The 21,451-nt window shown below is 36.5% G+C and overlaps 1 protein-coding gene across 2 annotated transcripts; it reads left to right on the top strand.

Annotated features, from left to right (window-relative positions):
* Nucleotides 1-6,010: 6,010 nt before the first annotated feature.
* Nucleotides 6,011-19,028, top strand: gnaia (guanine nucleotide binding protein (G protein), alpha inhibiting activity polypeptide a). 2 transcript variants are annotated; one of them, XM_083559885.1, is made up of 9 exons: nucleotides 6,011-7,136; nucleotides 12,136-12,178; nucleotides 12,310-12,451; nucleotides 12,702-12,859; nucleotides 14,116-14,244; nucleotides 15,340-15,469; nucleotides 16,407-16,560; nucleotides 16,674-16,881; nucleotides 18,078-19,028. In XM_083559885.1, the coding sequence occupies exons 1-8, from the start codon at nucleotides 7,019-7,021 to the stop codon at nucleotides 16,862-16,864; spliced, it is 1,065 nt and encodes a 354-aa protein (XP_083416011.1). In that variant the 5' UTR covers nucleotides 6,011-7,018; the 3' UTR covers nucleotides 16,865-16,881; nucleotides 18,078-19,028. The 2 variants fall into 2 exon arrangements, with proteins under 2 accessions (XP_083416011.1, XP_083416012.1); XM_083559886.1 differs by having other exon boundaries at nucleotides 6,595-7,136; nucleotides 16,674-16,893.
* The last annotated feature ends 2,423 nt before the right edge of the window (nucleotides 19,029-21,451 follow it).

The raw sequence follows: 21,451 nt of genomic DNA, 5'->3' as shown, positions 1-21,451 counted from the left end.
AAGAAGTGTGGCACTTTGAAATGACTGTGCCATAATTCTCCCGTCTTTACTCGCTTACATGCACCTCGCCCCACTGTTCACTGTTTTCCTCAGGCCACCGGGTGGCGGTGAGCCCGGGTGCGAGGGCCCGCACATCGCTGCTTGCAGCTTTAATTTGAATGTCAGATTGTACGAATGAGATTGCCATTTTTATATTACATCTGAAACATCAGAAAAAAACAATAATAATGAGGAGCATTAAAGTGTTTACTAATTGTAAAACTTTTAAAACTGTGGAGCTGATGGAACTTAACTAATGGAAATACATGACGCTTGCAAAGAGCTCTAAAAATTTGAGATCACAAGTGCATTGCCAGGCAGTTGCTTTGGGATTCCAGCTGATTGCTGGGGACTTAATGGGACTGTACCTAATGGGAGCTTACTATGTAGTTTCTGTGGAGTTCCAGATGGATAAGATGTTGCAAGATTTGTTGTATTGTATTGTTGGTGTTGGTGTTGCCATTGGATATTAGGGTTCAGGTGTATGCTAATGTTTTTTTTTAGGTGTTATCAGGTGTTGCTTTGGTCTGCTTTTGGACCTTGTTTTTAGTTTGGGGAAATTTAGGAATGGGACATTTGGCAGTGAGCAGCTATTTATTTGTATTTTTTGGGTTTGAGGGCATTTTGCAGTCAGTGAGTATTTATTTTTGCTTTTAGGGAATTCAGAAGTTGGAGTGTTTTTTATTTTTATAGTTTTCTTTCTTTCCACTATATAAGCAATGGATGTAGACAAACGGACTACATTAAATTGCCCCTAGGTGTATGTGTGAGCATGATACCTTCCTGAACTATAATTACATCACCACTAGTCACATTAGCACTAGTATAGTAATAATTTGTATAATTATTTAATTGCATAGTAATAATGACTGATTGATATACATAATATGCATAATATTGATTGATATACATAATATGCTACAGTGAAGAAAGATTTAGCCACAATGTTACATTTCTACTCATGTTTGTATATATATATATATATATATATATATATATATATATATATATATATATATATATATATATATATATATATATACATACATATATATCTTTCTAAGGTACCTTACATTCACTTGTAGCTATGGGTATATAAAATAAGTATATCCAAATCTCTTCTTCCTTCAGCTGCTCCCATTAGGGGTCGCCAGCTGCTCCCTTTAGCAGATCATCTGTCTCCATACTACTCTGTCTTCTACATCTGCCTCTTTCAAACCAACTACCTGCATATCTTCCCTCACCATATTCATACACCTCCTCCTTGGTCTTTTCCCCCCTTCCTGGTAGCTCCATTCTCAGCATTATCTTACCGATGTACCGTGTCCCTCCTTTGCACATGTCCAAACCATCTTAATCGGGCTTCTCTCACTTCGTCCCCAAAACATCCTACATGAGCTGTCCCTCTAAAAAACTCATGTCAAATCCTGTCCATCCTCATCACTCCCAATGAAAATCTCAGCATCATCAGCTCTGCTACCTCCAGCTCCACCTCCTGTCTTTTACTCAATGCCACTGTCTCTAAACCATACAACATTGCAGGTCTCACCACAGTCCTATAAACTTTCTCTTTCATTCTCGCATATACCCTTCTATCACAAATCACTCCTGCCACTCTTCTCCACCCACTCCACCCTGCCTGCACACTTTTTTCACTTCTCTAACACGCTCTCCATTACTTTGCACTGTTGACCCCAAGTACCTGAACTCCTCCACTCTCATTCACACACATGTACTCTGTTTTACTCCTACTGACTTTCATTCTTCTTCTCTCCAGTGCTTACCTCCACCCCTCCAGGCTCTTCTCAACCTGCTCCCTACACTCACCACAAATAACAATAGTAACATCATAATCCACAGAGACTCCTGTCTGACCTTGTCCGTCAACCTGTCCATCACCACTGCAAACAGGAAAGGGCTTAGAGCCGATCCATGATGCAGTTCAACCTCCAACTTGAACCAGTCTTTCGTTCCTACTGCACACTTAACTGCTGTCACACTGTACTCATATATGTCCTGTACCACCCTCACATACTTCTCCGCAACACCTGACTTCCCTAATACAATACCACAATTCCTCTCTTGGCACTCTGTCGTACGCTTTCTCTAAATCCACAAACACACAATGCAACTCCTTCTGACCTTCTCTATATTTCTCCATCAACATTCTCAAAGCAAATAATGCGTCTGTGGTGCTCTTCCTCAGCATGAAACCATACTGCTGCTCACAGATGCTCACATAACTGGTGTGACTGATCAACTTTATTCCCCTGTAGTTACTGCAGGTCTGCACATCTCTCTTATTCTTAGAAACCGTTACCAGCACACTCCTTCTCCATTCCTCAGGCATCCTCTCACCTCTCAAAATCTTGTTAAACAATCTGGTTAATAAATCCACTGCCATCTCTCTTAAACAGCTCCATGCTTCTACCGGTATGTCATCTGGTCCAACCGACTTGCCACTCTTCATCCTCTTAATCGCTGCTCTCACTTCCTCCTTACTAATCCTGTCCACTTCCTGCTTCACCGTCTCCACATCATCCAACCTTCTCTCTCTCTCATTTTCCTCATTCATCAGCTGCTCAAAATACTCCCTCCATTTTTCTTAACACACTCTCCTCACTAGTCAACACATTTTCATCTCCATCCTTTATTGCTCCAACTTGCAGCACATCCTTCCCAGCTCGGTCCCTCTGCCTGGCCAATCGGTACAAAGTATTTCTGTTTGACGATTTTAATAAAAAATTTAAATAAATACAAAAGAGGTGAAATAAAAACCTTTAGTGCAACACACATTTATTCACAACATCCTTTCTATACTTAGATATAAACCACAAAAGAAAAAAAACCCCAATTTTTTAATCACTAAACATTTTACTTTTTAAATTTTTCCATTCCGCCAAGTCTCAAATCAAGCACCAAAATTTTCCATGGTGCACACAACTGGCAACCAAAACTGTCTTAGTATAATGATTAGTGTTTAAAACACTAGCATCAGTTTAAAACATTTACAAGAATACTTTGTCCTCGTGCTCTATGTTGAGTATTTTTATGCTATTATTATAAAGACCAGTATTGTCTTTTTGTATTGTAAAAGAAAAGTCCATACAATAGTAAACGGCTGTACACTTTTCACAACATTAATGAGGGTCATGTGAGCTGTTAGTCAATAAGAACACCCTCATAAAGAGAAAAACAAACCATGGCAAAAATGCACACACAGACTGAAGTAACCACGTCACTGGGTGTAACAATAGTGCTTTATTCATATGCTGATGATGTGTAATTTACTAAACTGGTTTGATCAGCTTTGCACACTTTATGTAGGCACTTCATCCTGATTCAGCTCCTGTTGTAATGTTGACCTTATTTACTTGAAACACGAACAGCAGTGGACTGAGTCCTGAGAAATTTGTCTGAAGTGACAGAATATTGAAAATTATATTTGGGTAATTGTAAAAAATATCTAAAAGTATGATTATGAGTATTAAAAGATAATTGTTTTTAATTAATTACATTAATTTGAATTAAAGTTATAATCACTAGCACTACATATGTATCAAAATCCATGTGAAGATCATTTTTTTTGTTGTTGTTTTAAAGCTTGCCTGAAAACAACATTCAGTCTCTGCAATTTTGAAATAATTACTATTAGCTACAGTCTGATTTGCTGCCTAGACAGTAATATAAGGCACTCGAATTGACGCTAGTCTAATCTGCCATTGGCAACAAAAACAGGCAAACCTAAATATATACAAATAGTCATTTAATATAAGAAAATTAGCATCACCTACTACACATGCTTTTCCAAACTTTATGGTGTTCATGAGTTCCAGAGCGGAAAAAATAAAACACCGAATCTTTTGTTCTTATTCCAGGATATTGCAAATATTTTTCTGTAGAAGGGTCCAGAATGCTCATTCCTCAGCTTAAAAGCACACAGTAATAGCTATAGCATTAACTACATTCTGTTGCACAAGGAGGAGATTACATATTCAAGATTATTTAAGACTACATCATATTTGATATTTTTCTAAACCAGATTGATTGTTTGACTGAAATGATTGAGAAAAATCCAAGCTGCACTGAACATCTATATTGATCTTTTATCTAAATTGGAAATTACTTTCCTGGTGGGAACAAATTCATTTGAAATAAAACCCACTTGTTTTAACAGGAAACTCATTCTTATTCAAAACTACGATCAGATATAAAAATATTTCCACTATTGTCCTTTATCAGAATGTATTAAGTAAACAATAAAGATAAATAATATTTGTATAAAAATACAGCAGTATACACATCATCTATCACAAGGTACATTTATTAGGAATATTTGCTCATTCAATCCTTCACAATGACCTTGAATAAGATGAATAATTGAAGACTTGATATAGTGGATAAAGCTACTATAACATAACCTCATATTATTGTTCATAGTTGACAGGAGAGGAACCCGATGTGGTCTTCTTCTTTTGTAGCCCATCCTCCTCAAGATCCAATATGATGTGACTTCTGAGATGCTTTTCTGCTCACCACAGTTGTAAAAAAGTGGTTATTTCAATTATTACAGCCTTTCTGTTAGTTTAAACCCCCTAGAGCCAGTGGTCTCTGACCTCATTCAACAACAAGGCATCAAAATGTTTTTTTTTACCCATTCTGATGTTTGATATGAACCTTACCTGATGCTGTTGGCCTCTATCAGTAGAATTTTATGCATTGAACTGCTCATGATTGGCTGACGAGATGATTAAATGTGCAGATGTTTTGCTACTCAAATCTCATGAACTTTTAAAGAATAAATCATAAATTATTAAAGTTTAGGTTCCACTCAAAGGTCTTAAACATACGTAATATTGACAGCAGTTTGTATATCATGTTGAGTGGAAGTGTCATTGTACAAATGCTGCAGAGTGAAATCTATCAGAGTCCAGCAAAGGGGACATGGTAAGCTCTATTGTGGTTCGGTAGTAAAATAGATCTGGCGTTGGCCATATCGGAAAACTTTACTTCCTGGTTTGCATGCTTTACCCCTTTTAAAATGTAAATATTATGCAAAGTAATGATGATGAGAATATTTCCACAGTCACTAGATGAGAGCATTTCTGATTGGGTTTATGGTTTAAATGGCATCCGTCAGACTATTTTGAATCTGCATGAATTTGAATTCGTGGTGAAACTTGACCACAGTGTTCAGACAGAGCGTCAGCATTGCTTTCCATAAGCACGGTATTATTTTTTTAAATCTTTCTCATTGGCTGTTATTATGGTTCATCAAATACTTTTAACAAAATATGAACTTTTTACAATACTTGCTGACAATTTGAAGAATGCCACCATCACTTATATCATTTCTAAAGGACACACTAGACACATCATCATATATCATACATGTGATGAGGCAGGTGTTCACAGCTTATATAATGGGCCCAAATTTTGGACCAAAAAAACAAATCAGGTTCTGTAAAAACAAACTTGTATATAAAAATTTTTTTAGCATGCAAAATGTGAGCCATTATATTAGCTGTACACGCCTGTGGCATGACTTATCAGGTCTGCATGAACTGCATCGGAGTGATAGACCTATCAGTGATCCGATCAGAGATTAGATTTGTAATGGGAATTAGGGTAGTGAGGCTTATTTCCAGGGTGGGAGCTGTCACTGTGTTACACCCATGTCACATCACATTTCTGAATACAACTCTTAATTATAAAATACATCTTCTATCAAAACGAAATATTTAGAAAACTGTTGCCATTTTTTTTTTACTTCTTGTTCTTTGCCTTCACGTGTGTATGTTTAAGTGTACGTGTGTGTGTGTTCTGTGTGTGTGTGTGTGTGTGTGTGTGAGAGAGAGAGAGAGAGAGAGAGAGAGAGAGTGAGAAAAAGTATGCGAGCATTTGTGTAGGATAGAGAATGCGAAATTTTGTTAAATAGACAAAAACAGATCAAAATTTGTGCATGTGTAAGAGAGAGAGAGAGAGAGACAGAGAGAGAGAGAGAGAGAGAGAGAGAGAGAGAGAGAGAGAGAGAGAGAGAGAGAGAGAGAGAGAATGACTGACAAAGAGACAGACAGAGGGAGGGAGAGGGGCAGACAGAAACAAAGACAGACTGAGTGAGAGAGACAGACATAGACAGACATGGAGACAGAAATAGACAGAAATATACAGAGAGACAGAGAGAGAGAGGGAGAGAAAGAGAGAGAGAGAGAGAGAGAGAGAGAGAGAGAGAGAGAGAGAGAGAGAGAGAGAGAGAGAGAGAGAGAGAGTAGGCTGGAGGGAGGAAAACAGAGAAAGAGAGACAGATTAAGAGAGTCAGAAAGACACACAGAAAGAGAGAAGGATGTAGAGAGAGACTGACAGTGAAAGATAGAGAGAGAGAGAGAGAGAGAGAGAGAGAGAGATTGAGAGAGTCAGACAGACACAGAGAGAAAGAGAGAGAGAGAGAGAGAGAGAGAGAGAGAGAGAGAGAGAGAAGGATGTAGAGAGAGATAGACAGTGAAAGAGAGAGAGAGAGAGAGAGAGAGAGAGAGAGAGAGAGAGAGAGAGAGGGGGGGGGGGGGGGGGGAGGGGGATGTTGCAGGGCGGACACACTTATGAAAAGAGCAGGAAGCTTTGCTTGATTCATTCATCATACTCTGAATGTGAGTGAGTAAGAGAGAGAGAGAGAGAGAGAGAGAGAGAGAGAGAGAGAGAGAGAGAGAGAGAGAGAGAGAGACGTTCCGCTGATCTTCCTCTGTCTCCGGCCATTTTTAACTGATCATGAAGAAACTGTATTAAAGTGAGCGGCTGTAACTGTTCACTCCTCCGCTTCCAGTCACTCAGCAGGGTTTCTGTGACTCTGCTTTCGGGAGTCCGCTGTTCCACCGATCACCAACTCTCTGCATGCTTTATCTTCATTTTTACTTTAAAACCATCGCTTTTTATTATTTTTATTTTGAATTATTGTTTATAAATAGAAAAGACACACGGCGGAAAGATGGGGTGCACAGCGAGCACTGGTGATAAAGCGGCTCATGACAGAAGTAGGATGATCGACAAGAACTTACGGGACGAAGGAGAGAAAGCTGCACGAGAAGTCAAGCTGCTTCTTCTCGGTGAGTGTCCACACCTGACCAGCTCCATTAGATCATTAATGAATACGAATCAACAAGTCCAACTATGGGTCAGTGGTAAAATTCTAGAAGAAACTGGAGATGTAGAGCACTCCATACTGCCATTACTTCTTACTCCCTGTAGTGTACTTGTGTAGGGAGGATGGGGCAATTTGGGCTTCAGCCAGAGCAACTTTATTATCTGCATAGCATCCTGTGATCTGCCTTTGCATGTAACTTTGAGAAGAAACAAATAATCTTTCTTTCTTTCTTTCTTTCTTTCTTTCTTTCTTTCTTTCTTTCTTTCTTTCTTTCTTTCTTTCTTGTTTTTTTTTTTTCTATTCAAATAACTTGATCCATACCCAACCATTAATCAAATTCACATTATAAACAAATTTACACTTCTGAAAAATATACATAATGCTGCATTTGACAGATACAGTTTATTTAATCGCTTAAAATTTCCGTACTTCACATTTCCTAGAGGTTTTTCTTTTTTTCAAACAACTTTTTATCCAACTTTTACGTCTGTCTATATTTTTTATGCATTTTACACTGAAATGAGTAAATAAGTACCTGGAAATCCATAAAGAAAATATAGTCATTTCATCGCAGTTATAGATAATTATCGAATAAATCAACCTTAATGTTGTTTTAGTTTACCAACAATTAACAAAACCTTTTGCTTCATCTCAGTGTGTGTTAGGAAGTGTGGTGTGGGTCACATGAATTTCTTTATATTTTTAAAGTGATACCTTTTTAGTTTGCAAATAATCAGCGGTTAAATAATTTAAACCTTGTTTTCATTTGAAATTTCATTTTAATTTCATTTCAATGCTTTAATATTCACACAGCATTAGGTTTTTTTAATGTGAATCATTGATTTAACATCAATATATTAGCGGTATAAAGCACCTAAAAATATGTCAAGGAAATAAAGCATCTTAACATTCAGTATCCACCAACACCGGTGGTATCAGGATTATAAAGGATTTTATTGTTTCATTGTTTATTTATTGCTATGTGTGTTTGCACAAGGATTTTATTATTTTTTTTTTAGATGTGTCTAGGTAAAACCATATTCAAATTAACAAGAAGAAAGATTTCCACACAATGTATGGTCAAGATGACATGTGCACCTGAATGTGTTTACATATGCACATGCATTTAATTAGCATTTATGTTTACTTCAATCCTTAGATTTGAATCTATCCTTTGAAAGTTTTGTCTAAGCTGTTGCAATGATTTAATGAATGCTGTCTATGAAGCAGTATTGCTGTTCTGTTATAATATTGTATAATGTTGCTTATGATAATTCTCCATGTACACAATTGAAACTTTCTGTAGGTATCTTTTACCTGGAAAGGTGCATATAGTCAACTTTTAAATCCTTACAATTAAACGATCATTGCCGTCTAATTATGTACCATAAAAGTTTGTTGAAGCTAAACTATATTCACATTTCTAAGTGAAAAATGCATATTACAAGCATTAAACCTCGAGCAAAAGTTACAGTTTAGTACTCTTTTTGTGGGGTACTGTAATTTTTTTTATTTAGACGCAATTGTAGCAACTGATTGAATGAATGTGTTGTTAATAATAACTATGCTGCATTATGTGGTGTGCATTATACTGGTCACATGTTGAGCTACTTAGGGCTAAATCATTTTTGCAGATTGTTGTACTGAGCTGGAAATCTTCACCTACAGTGTTTTGTATGTTTGAGGTGTCTTTGATTTTCAAACAGCTGGAAGCATGTTTGTCGATCTTTTGGGAATTCATTTGGCAGATTTGCTAATGAGCTAGGCTGCTTTGTAATTTAATGATTGTTTGTTGTAGAGTCATATGTCTGTCAACACATCCATTTGTTTCTGCATTTGCGAGTGTGAAAGGAGGTTGGGAATGCTGTGGCAGACAGGTTTGATGTGCCATAGCACAGTCATGCTCTGAAGGTATCTGGAGGCTCATCGTAATGGTGTCAGAAAGGTAATAGTATAGTTTAGGGTTTGGCTGAAGTGGAATTTTGTTCATCAAAACAATAGAAAAACTTAAAACTGTGCATTTCTTTGGCCCTAAGAGAAGAAAGGACCAACTTTAAAAGATGTTTGAACACCTGCTGTTTTTTTGTAGAAGCACAACAAACTTATTTAAGGCGAGACGTGTGAAACCTTTTGGTGAGGAGTTGCGTGCTGGCGGCTGTCAATCTGTTCATCCCTTTTACCCTTAGGATGCCCTTGTGTTTCTCTTAGACATTGGGCTGTTGCCTAGTAACCACACAGCCAGCTTGAATTACCAAAGCGTAAAAGTGGCAGGTGGAGCAGACTAAACAAAAGGTGAAACTATTGTGTCAGGACACACGTTTGCACAGAGACTCGGTTCTCTACAGTTGACTACTGCTTGTACTTTTAAAGATGTAGTACATATTGAACGGTTTTTCCTTGTGAACAACTACATTGGGTAGAAGAGCACCAGATTGCGTATATGGGCGTTATGCTGATCACAATCTGGCGGTGTGAGAAGCTTCAGCATTTTGTGTTTCTGTTTTTTTTTTTCCCTCCCACAAATCCGGCATCAGAAACAAATGCCACTGAGTGATTGTCTTTAATGATGAAAATCTCAAAATGCTCTTAGAGCTCAAGCTTTCTACTTGCATTAGCAACAAATCAAGCTGGTTATTACATTTTATCAATTATTCGGCCAACATAAAACTTGCGTATTCCAAGCTTCTGCTCAATTATTATTGCAAGCCAAATATTGCAAAAATGATTAAATGAAATCTATATACTTAAAGAAAATGAAAGAAATAAACACCATATAGTGCTCTAACATGGTTTAGTTCTCCCATGAACTATGTCATTGGCCTATGTGTACTGGAGTGATGTACACAGTTAAGAAAAAATCCTCTGTTATATCATTATATCATAAATTTAACATTATTTTCATAACAACAACAACATTTACTAAGCCCCTGTAGCCTGTAGATGGGGGCAGGGTCATTCTGGAAGAGACCACACCCGTCAGGTTAGTAAAGGATATGAACATATCCTTTATTATAATATATAATAAAAGATTTTCCTTAATATGTATTGCATTACAACTACAAATAACATTGCTGTTGGTTTTTCTTTGTCACCATTTGTATTGTGTATGTATGTATGTATGTATGTATGTATGTATGTATGTATGTATGTATGTATGTATGTATGTATGTACCTGCAGTACATGAAAGTGAATGAAGGAAATTAATGAGCTGTTTTTTTTTATTTATTCTGGATAGCATGAGCATTGTCTAAAAATGAATAATGCAATGATGAGTGCTACCACTTGTTCACACAGCCGTTGTGTGACCTTCAACCAAAATCTTTATATTCTTTTTTAAGGCCAATGATCATTTTAGTATATGATACTTGGATGGTTTAGGTCAAAGCCACATTTGCATATTCAGACATAATTTGTCACATTTCAGGTTTTAGTATTATTTTCCTGCTCAATAGCCTATTGTTTCCTCAACATTGAGCTGTACTCATGTGGCTATACCTGTGCCTCTAAGCCCTAGAGTTCTGAGCTGATGTGTTTTGAGCCATGTGTGTAATGTGCTGACTTTGCTTAATTGCTGTTTGTGCTTTGGGACCCAAAGAGATCATTCAGCCCCCTCAGGTCATCCCCAGAACGCCACTTGGGGTGGAGCAGTGACTAATTGAAACAAGCCTAGTATACATCAGCGTCAGGTGGCTCTCAGATCTGCTGGAAGTTAAAAGGTGAAAGACATTTGGTTCTTTGTTTTTGTCAGGCAAGATTCCAACTTCCAGATTATCATTCTTTTAGTTTAGCCTTAGTATAGATGCCTTTAAGAGCAGTAAGATAACATAATCGCTTTTCTAATACATCTTTCCCCTATCTCAACTTCTATCAAAACAAGAAATCGAAACCTTAATTGAATGCTTTTTGAGGTGAGAGCTGGAAGACTCAAACTGTAAATGCCTGGGATACTGGGATTGGTTTCTGGAGAGATAAGCACTAAAACGCTCAGGAAACTGTGTTCAAAAATCAAGATTTCGACAGGAAATGCATAAAACATACTGCACCCACAAATCTGAGCACAATACATCTCTATTGCAGGGTGTAAATTCAAAGCAGCTTTAATCCTTTTAGTGAGATTTCTCTTAAATTCTATCCTCAAGCTTTCCTTGAGTTGGGAGATCAGATGCATTGTAAGCAGTTACTTACACAGTCTACTGCTCCAAATTGTTCATAAATTATGTAATTTTTTAAATATGGTTACTTCAGTTTGCAGAGCTCAAATGCCATTGGGAATTTCCTAGTTGCTTTAAATGCATATGATATCAGATTTCTACTTCCTTTAATTTATCTCTTTCCTTGCTTCCCAGTTTCCTCCTTGGAATTTCATGCATGGCTTGCATTTGGGCTGTAAGGTTTAGCTTTACTAATCTGTTAAAATTTGTTGACTTGTCCTAAATCCTTTTTGAGGTTATGATAACCAGGATTGCATGCTTTACTTATCTACAGTAAATGAAATTTTAATAATAAAAAACCTTTAGGTGAGGTTTTATGACCAGTTTAGCACTGCTTCGAGATGGACAAGTTTTAGCATGTAGATTTAGAAGCTGTATGTAGACCAATGTAAAATAAATCTATAAGTTAACTAACAATTATTTTCCCCTTACTTCCACTGGCACATTATTTATACAATCCTATTGTATTATTAATGATTGCATTTTTATTCTAATTATATATATATATATATATATATATATATATATATATATATATATATATATATATATATATATATATATATATATATATATATTACAGAATATTGGCTAGTATACCCCCCCGCATGCGCCCAAACAATTAGTGTTGTATTTGTATCATTAGTTTAATATATTATTACAATGTTTTGTTAGGATATTCTTCTGATTAAAGACTTCCTAATTTTTGCTGAAACTAAAGAAAAGCTCTTTCTTTCTGTATTTCTCAGGTGCCGGTGAGTCTGGGAAGAGTACAATTGTCAAACAAATGAAGTAAGTCATGCCCCTTTGTAAAGCGTGTCTGTTTTATAATAGCACACGAGGAAACGGACTTTTATTGCTTCCATAATTCCATGAAAATTCTTTGATGCCATTTGTATCTTGATATTGTGTTTTTCCATTAGAATCATCCACCAGTCTGGTTACTCAGAAGAGGAGTGCCATCAGTTGAGGGCCGTGGTGTACAGCAACACTACTCAGTCATTGATGATCATCATTAGGGCAATGGAGCGGCTGGATATCGACTTTGCTGATGCGGCTCGTGCTGTAAGTCTTAGGGAGGGACAGGAGAAAGGGAGAGGATACTCCTCAGTCAGGAAGTGCCTCTCTCCAGTTTGGCCTAATAAACTACACTGAGCTAGAATACCTGTAGCATTAAAAGCACTTTGAGAAAGCAGGATTCGTCTTAGTACAAATATCTTTGGTGTGACTTAATTGTAATACGTATTTATATATATATATATATATGTGTGTATGTGTGTGTGTGTGTGTGTGTGTGTGTGTGTGTAAAATGCAGGACGATGCAAGGCAGCTGTTTGCACTGGCGAGCACAGCTGATGAGGGCGACATGAGCGCAGAACTTGCTGGCATCCTCAAGCGCCTGTGGGCAGATGGAGGTGTACAAGTATGCTTCGGTCGCTCTAGGGAGTACCACCTCAATGATTCTGCCTCATAGTGAGTCTCTAGATTTCACTTGCTTCCCCCCCCCCCCCCCCCCAGGTACAAGAAAAGGGTATTTGATGGTTCAGTGCCTTTTAGACATAAAGTATACATGCATCACTGAATCATGTAATAAAGGTTTCTGTGAAGGTGTTTCCTTATACCAAATCATCCACACGTGCCAGAAAGGAGCAATAATGCTTTTTGTCACGTTGTACAGTATCTTAACCGTGGCTATAACTTCTTAATTGAAACGCACACCGAAACACCAGTGAAGACCGATTCAGTGTATTCACTTTAAGAAGAAATAAATGCGAAGTTTTCCGTGTTACTATTTACATTGCAGCACATCATCTTTATCAGATTAGATGATCTTAAAGATACTATGCTTTCTGGGAAACTGGATACAGGAACTTTCACTAAAAATTCAGTCTTATATTATATAGTATTTTATAATTATATTTAAGGGGAGGGTTTCTGCATCTCCACAGAGCACTGACTGCAAATCTGTCGGTGTGAGTGTGCAATGGTCATATTTCCTTTTTAACACCACACCCTGAAACAGATTACCGACTGCAGAGACCGGGCACTTTTGACTGCAGAGAACGTCATGAGGCATGACCAGTATGAATTAAGCAAGAGGAAATAAATAGCAACTCCCATTTGGTTTTTTTTTTCTACATATATCTGGCTTAAACTGTTGCAATTGCTTTGAGGCAGCTCTTAGTTCTTAAATCATAATTCTTGCCGCTTGTGCAATACAAGACTGCCTCCAAATATTTCAAAAGTCGTAAGAGGATTATGCAACTCTTGAACTCTTGATTGTACTAATAAATGATTTAACACTGTTCTCATTGTCCTCTGGTGCATTTCTTTGGTATACCACGTCATTCTGTTTCAGTTAACCTCAGCAAAACCTTCATGCCTTTCTACTTAGTCCTCTCTTCTTAATAGAGTTGTGTATAATTGCATTCTATTGTTTAATTTCCTTCTGTGTGTTCAAACATCCCCATAGAGATTCAAATATAGTTTATTCAAATGGACAACAATGCAAATAACATGGATGTGTGTTGTAAGTATGATGGATGAAAAACCCCACCTTTTGCATGCAGTGTGTAGACACACAAGGCATTTTTTCTAAAGCACATCCAGTGCCAAAAATGACAGAGCTATATTTCAGGTCATGACCTAAAATATATATTGGCATTCAACAGTTTTGTATAAAAAATTGACATATTATTTCTTCATCCCCTTGTTTTTTCGTTTTCTAGCTACCTGAATGATCTTGACAGAATATCAGTCCCTAGTTACGTCCCCACTCAACAGGATGTCCTCAGGACCCGAGTGAAGACCACTGGTATTGTTGAGACCCACTTCACCTTCAAGGATCTTCACTTTAAGTGAGCATGAGACTTTAATCAAAACATTGAGCCCGTATCACACAAGGGAATCTCTGTCAGCAATCCATAGCACATAAATCAGGCAAAATATTGAAATTCTGTGGTGGAGAATATCGTTTGCATGCTTGAATTTCAGGTTTTATGAGTGTGTCTCTGCTGTTTTGTGTATTTTCTGATCAAACAGAATATGTTGTCGGTATATACTAGGCAATTTATTTTGGAAGGTGGGTGTGTTGAATTTAGGAAGTGTCATTGTGTTATGTTTTAACTTCCCTTATGTCTGCATTTTAAAACAGTGCTATTTATGGTTGTAAATTTAGACATGCCTAATAAAAATAGTAAATGAATGTATACCAGGACAAGTAGCATTGATTCCCAATGAAATGTACAAATAAATACGGCAGTATTATGTCAAGAATTGGAATATTTGAGACTGATGGTAAATCTTAGGAATATGAAGGTTTGAGATTTAATCTTCACACTGTAAAGCCTTTCTCATGACATTGTTTTGTTATCTTCATGTACTAGTTAATGACCAACATGGTTTTAAACTTTAATATCTACAACATAAAGTAAAATAATTTTTTTATAATAATATTATAGGAAGTCTGAATAAACTGTTCTATGTGGACTGATTCAGGTTTGTGGAAGCACCTGCTTTATTTTTATGGTAACATAGAGAAAAATGGGAACCTTAGTCAGCTGGTATCTTGTTCTCTCTGATTGCAAGAATATTTATCAAGTAAAAAGGATCACACATATATAATCACTCATTGTACATATGTATGTATGTATGTGCAGAACAGCTCAGGGTTTTTTGTCCCTATCTACGCTTAAAATGCTTATTGTTTGGATACTGCTGCGATACTGTAATATTCATCACCATTGAGAAAATAAATCAGACAGCCTACGTGGGTGTCTAACATGTTTATTTAATTCCGCATGCAAAACACTGCGCACTCCGCATCGTGGCATTTCTAAGAGACCAGTGCTCTTTCTTGGAAATTCATTAATGCAATTATAGTAACGTCGTTATTATACTGCTGTAATCTTCGAGCACTTCGTTTTAAAATGACGTTAAGTTTGTCCTTGCAGGATGTTTGACGTGGGTGGCCAGAGATCTGAGAGAAAGAAGTGGATTCACTGCTTTGAAGGGGTAACCGCCATCATTTTCTGCGCATCCATGAGTGACTATGACCTGGTCCTGGCTGAGGATGAGGAAATGGTACGTTTCAGTCCTCAACATTACTCTCGCTCTACTATAATTCCCGTCTTTACTGTAACACGGGATTTAGATTAGCAGTGCGACATTAATTTTAGGTAATGAGCCACATTCTAATTACGCAGGAACTTACAAGTGAATGCACATCAATAGTATCAACTAAATGTATGTTCGTTTATCAGCCTTTATTGAAAAGCTATTCTTTTAAAAAGATGCACGAAAAGATATAACACCTGCAAAAGCGATGAGGCATTACAATATATTTACAGTGACTTAAGTGCCATAATCCCCTGTATGAATGGTATCATATATGAGCAGCTCCTTTATTGACAGACTGTTACATACATGTCTGAAGGAGTGATACAGAAGGTGATTTCCCACTGCTGCTATTTGACTGTAGAATCAGAGCTGCTCCTAGTGAGCCAGTCACCATAATACACACTTTTATTGTGTTTTTAACTGTGCAATAACAATAACTTAAAGTTTTGTGCATTCACTGTGCAATAAAACCAAGTCCAATCTGGAGTCGGCCTGTAATAATTGCATTGGAAAATCAATATAGTTGGCTGCAAAAGTGGCTGCATTAGTATTCACAACCATTGCGGTGAAATCCTAAGTGATTTATTATGGAAGGAAACATTATAGTGTCACATTTTTAGCTTGCTGAAGAATTCAGCATTCATTCACAATTTCATTGTTAGAACATTTTGTACACATTAGTTTATGGCCCTGGTTTTATTGCTCTATGTTGCTCCCTAGTGGAATAACAGAGAATAGTATTTTTAATGATTTTTCATTTCACTTACCTTCATTTAAATGTAAACAATGGCTGGATTAAAACATGAGCTGTATGTTTAAAAAAATCTGGCCTAAATTATTTATTAGAGTTGTTTTCATCTTGTAATAGAGTAAAATGTTTCCTGTATCCCACCTTTTGCAGAACCGCATGCACGAGAGCATGAAGCTGTTTGACAGCATCTGCAACAATAAGTGGTTCGAGGAGACATCCATTATTCTCTTCCTCAATAAGAAAGATCTGTTTGAGGAGAAAATCAAAAAAAGCCCTTTGACCATCTGCTTTCCAGGCTACTCTGGTAAGCACAAGCTTTCTTCATGTTCTGTGCTTTACATCAGATACGCAGCCACATCACAGCAGGTAGTATTGTGTCTGTTGATCCCACTTCTGTACTTTTGTTCTTGTGCTCAGGCGCGAACACATACGATGAAGCGGCCGCCTATATCCAGAGTCAGTTCGAGGACCTGAACCTGAAGAAGGAAACCAAGGAAATCTATACCCACTTCACCTGTGCGACCGATACTAAGAACGTGCAGTTTGTCTTTGATGCCGTTACTGACGTCATCATCAAGAACAACCTGAAGGACTGTGGGCTTTTCTAGATACAGCTTTTACATCAGTGAGTAAAAAAGTATGATGAATTAATTATCTTGGATAAATCTATATATAGCAGCTTCAGTCTTATTTTGATATTTATCTTGTTGGTCCTTTTTGCTCCAAAATCCAATATAAAAAAATCATATATTGAATATAATATATATTCAATAATGTATAAAAATGCAATATTATTAAAAGTCTAATATGGAAAATAATGTAGTTGAATATAAAACATATATAATAAAGTATAATACAGAAAAAAATCCAGGATAAAAATAATAATATGTCTAATAATATGGAAAAAATATGCATCAAAATTAATAAATGTCTATCATAGAATAAGTCATACTACACATTTACTTGCATTAAGTTGAGTCTAACATTAGTGACTTGCTGTTAAATAAAATTGAACCAAAGACATCTGGAGAACAGAAAATATGCTCTTGGGTTCAAACCTGCATTTGCCACTGTCACTGAAACTCCAAGCACAATGTACCATAAATGTTATACATTTCTAATAAACAAACAAATAAACAAACAAAAAATAAACAAGTAAACAAGCAAGCATATAAATAAATAAGCAAAAAAAAAAAAAAAAAAAATATATATATATATATATATATATATATATATATATATATATATATATATATATATATATTTAAAAAAATCAATAAATAATCCATCAATTGTTTGAGGTTTTTTTTAGTTATTACTGTTTGGATTAAATCCATCCATATTTTAAGTGTTCGAACAGAATACTAATGAAACATTTATTATAATAACTGATTGTAATAATGAACATAATTAAGGGTGACAGAATAAAAAACAAATGATGCACCTGCTGGCTCTGCTTCACAGACCCTATTATAAGTACAACTACACTAGTGTTAAGTTTATTAGGTATCTTGTACATGCTCACTGATCATTTTATAACATTTACCTACAATATAGGTGCGCATTATAGGTGTACTTCTAAACCTTTTAGCAACGCTGTATGTTAACCATTACTGTAAAAGCATTGGGTTACTGCACATGATACTGTACTGCAGTGTAGGTCACTAGAAATATGCAGCACACAAATAACATGAGAAGTGTTTCCTATCATAGACTCTGTTTGATTCTAACTATTTATCTGATGATTATACTGTAAGTCTGTGAAAATGTTCAGTAAGTGATCCTTTCTGTCTGTTGCATTCCCTGTTCACTTGATTACAGGCGACGCAAATCGAAAGACACTGGGAGAAGCACAGCTGCAGAGAGGCCAACCCTGAACATCCGTTATGTAAAAATGTTATTTATCTTCTCCAAACATTTTTATTGTTTCAGAAGAAAAAAATCTTTATGTAAATTATTTGTACAACTGTAATTGTCAAAGGAACTGGTTAAAAAAAACCACGTAAAATGTATGTTTGCTTTCTGAAGTTTTTTCACACCGATGGTTTTTGGGAACGTCTTTTATTCTCTTAATTTCATCATATAGGCTGCACACATATAAATGTAAGCACATCTAATCTTGTTACATTATGAGACAAAACTGGTCAACATGTAAAACTCACCTGAGGAATAAGATTAGTATAGAGAAATTCTTCTGTGTGCAAAAAATACTAGATGATTGGGATTTCCCTAAAACGCATGTGACCAAACAGAAATTTGCACCCATCGTGTCTGATTATTCTGTAGTTTGATTACGCTGACGCGGCAAGTGACAGAGGAACTGAAGAGACCATGAGAAAACGAGGAATGGTTCCATGATGAACTGTGATTACTTTAAAAGCCTAACGGCATTGTGAAGATGAGGACATGGAGATTTGGCTCACAGGGAGCCTTTTTTTAAAGGGACCAAAGCGTTTTGACATTGGTTAGAAATTTCTGTAGCAAATAAGTACCCCAGACACTTCATCATATCTAAGTGCGTTTTACACTATTCAACTAACTGCCTGTTATATTTGCTAGACATTTTGAGTGAAGAATGTGATATAGTAAATCTAGTGATATAGTAGACATTTTCTTATTTCATTTTTTAGGTATTTATGACGAATTTTATTCGTTTTATGCATCTCAGTTTATGCCCCCCCACTGTCTTCTATTGGTGGGGAATAGCTGAACAATATCCACTATTTTGCTAATAAAATATGCTGTGATTAATTAATGGCATTTTGAAATAGATTTTTTGTTTCTGTCCTTTTTTAAACAGCTTTATCTTTTGATACTGTGTCCCACGTATACACTGTATAAACACATCTATAACAACTCAAACAGCAGCCATAGTGACTCATAATGTTTAGAGGTATATGTGTAACTATAATTCATTTATAAGCAAACGAAATCATATATAGGTAAATGGACATTGGTTATTCTAATCAGCCAAGTTATTCGAATAGGAATCTACATCAAAATGGCTTATTTAAAACTGGCTTCTTAATGAGGTGGAAACCCAGAGGTATTCACTACACAGCTGGTTAAAGTGTTACAGCATGCTGCCCCCTGGTGGTGACAATCACGTTTTATGACGTTTGCAGCTACAGGCATTGATGCGGAGACCAGACGACGTTGTCACTTCTTTAGGTGGTGTTCAATTGAAACACCTAAATGCAGCCTCATACCAATAAACATTCATTAATCATTTATTCATCTTCAGTAAGCCTGTTATCCAAAATCTAGCAGAAAGGTAGAGACGGACTAAATCTTTATTGGGGTGTTAAAAAAACACGTATAGGTGTCATGGTCAGGAGTCCACAAACTTTTGACCACATTGTTTACATTTTTTCAGAATTGAAGTTGCATATTTAAGTATGATTGCCTCATATAGTTTTTATAAGAGAGTAACACTTGCATGTACAAAACCTTTAAAAAAAGGTTAAGAAATGTGCTAGTGATAATTTACAGTCCACAGTGGCACATTAAAATGATTTTTCTCCTGAAAAGATTTTTATAAAGTATATGACGACTTTTAAAGGAAATGCCTCTCCTTAATGTGCGCTTCCACACACTCGTTCACTCCGACACTTCATACTGGGACGCAATATTGCAGACGGATTGAGTTTTACTCTCGAGTGATCAGTCTAATCTCCCAGATCTTGGAGGAGCTAAAACAGATGCCTAATGGAGCCTGTGCTAAAGGAGAAGGTAGCAGGAAGAAAATGAAGTCTTTGATCAAAAGCCCACTTGTGTCCTGTACCATATGGCTCAGATCCCAGGTAAACTGCATTAAACACAACCTTCCTGCAGCTCCCAACTGTCTGATCAGTCGTTTGACTGATGATGCTTCCTTAGCTGTACCATACGTAATGCAGCTGCTTGTGTTAATGCATTTTGGGTGGGCTGGCGCTTGTATTCTTTGTGGTATTTATATAAACAAAGTGGCCCTAAGTAGATAAAAGTAGAGGATCTCAGGAAAGGTCTAGTTGCTGCATGTTCTATGGACAGCATTCTTAAATGCAACCCTGTTGACATGATAACGGTCATGTTTATTTTTTTTTTTTTGCCTAGGTGATCACATGAGCCTAGTGAGAAGTGCTACAAAGCAGCAGATAACATTAGCTGACATTGTTCATTTGCAAGTTTTAATCAGTGTTTTATGGATACATCAATGTACTTGACTGTATAATGACTGTTGAATTATTGAAATAACTGTAGTAGTACAGTATGTCTATATTTTACTTGTAAGCAGCTCTACTGGAGAACTATCTGAATAATCCTAATTCACAAAAATCCAGATTATTTCTCTGGCAAATCATATTACACACTAATGTAATCATTATCTAATCTAATTATGATTCCCATTAGGCCTGGATCATGTTCTATTTGCCAACAATCTAATAACATAAGAAAACATTTATACAAGGGGGTCCCAGTGACTCACAGTCTCACATGTGCTCAACTTTAAATTGTCTGCAATCCAGATACCCCTGATTCAATGAATACAGGCTGATAATAAGATAATTGGTCGGTGATTAAGTGTAGTGAGAGTGAGGACAGCATAAACTCTAGAGCAGTATGAATCCATAACTGTTGTGAAGAAGATGCTAGTCACATACATAATTTTCTAGATACCTTCTAATATGCATGCACACTTATGCTGAGACATCTCAACAAACTCACCAAGTGACCCAGTAACATGGTATTTGGAACAAACACTGTTATATAGTCATTGCTCCCTTTATTCTTCCCTTTTCATTTTTAATCCTGAATCTGGTTCTGAGGACCAAGGGACCATAAACTGTTATCAGTTGCTTGTATAACCACATTTACATAAGTGATTAGAAGACAGAGGGCTTTGAGTATCACAGGGATAAGGCATCCGTGCTATTAAAAACCAACCCATCTAAATGGAAAGGTGTTCAAGTATGACTCTTCTATCATACACACTACTGAGAGGGGCAATGGTTACCAGGAACGACCAGAAGAAGGTGTACAGTGATCCAGAGGTAGCATTGGACCAGACTTTATGGAGCAGCATGCCTCTAAATAAGGCAATAAGGAGAAGATGATCCTCATGGAATGGTATGCCATGGTAGGAGCCATACAACAACCTGTCACAACACCTTTATTGTAGCTGACACTTTCCAACGTCCGCGCTCAATGGCTAA

The sequence above is a fragment of the Silurus aristotelis genome (genome assembly GCF_946808225.1).
Source record: "Silurus aristotelis genome assembly, chromosome: 14".
NCBI lineage: Eukaryota > Metazoa > Chordata > Actinopteri > Siluriformes > Siluridae > Silurus > Silurus aristotelis.
Note: the sequence above shows the minus strand (reverse complement) of the source record. Positions and strands in the feature narration are given on the sequence as shown.

Bases quoted from the DNA above. Each gene is read 5' to 3' on its own strand.
- gnaia (XM_083559885.1), top strand. From the start codon at position 7,019: ATGGGGTGCACAGCGAGCACTGGTGATAAAGCGGCTCATGACAGAAGT. The intron at 12,179-12,309 runs GTAAGTCATGCC...TTTTTCCATTAG, and splicing joins ACAATTGTCAAACAAATGAA to AATCATCCACCAGTCTGGTT. The intron at 14,245-15,339 runs GTGAGCATGAGA...TTGTCCTTGCAG, and splicing joins TTCAAGGATCTTCACTTTAA to GATGTTTGACGTGGGTGGCC.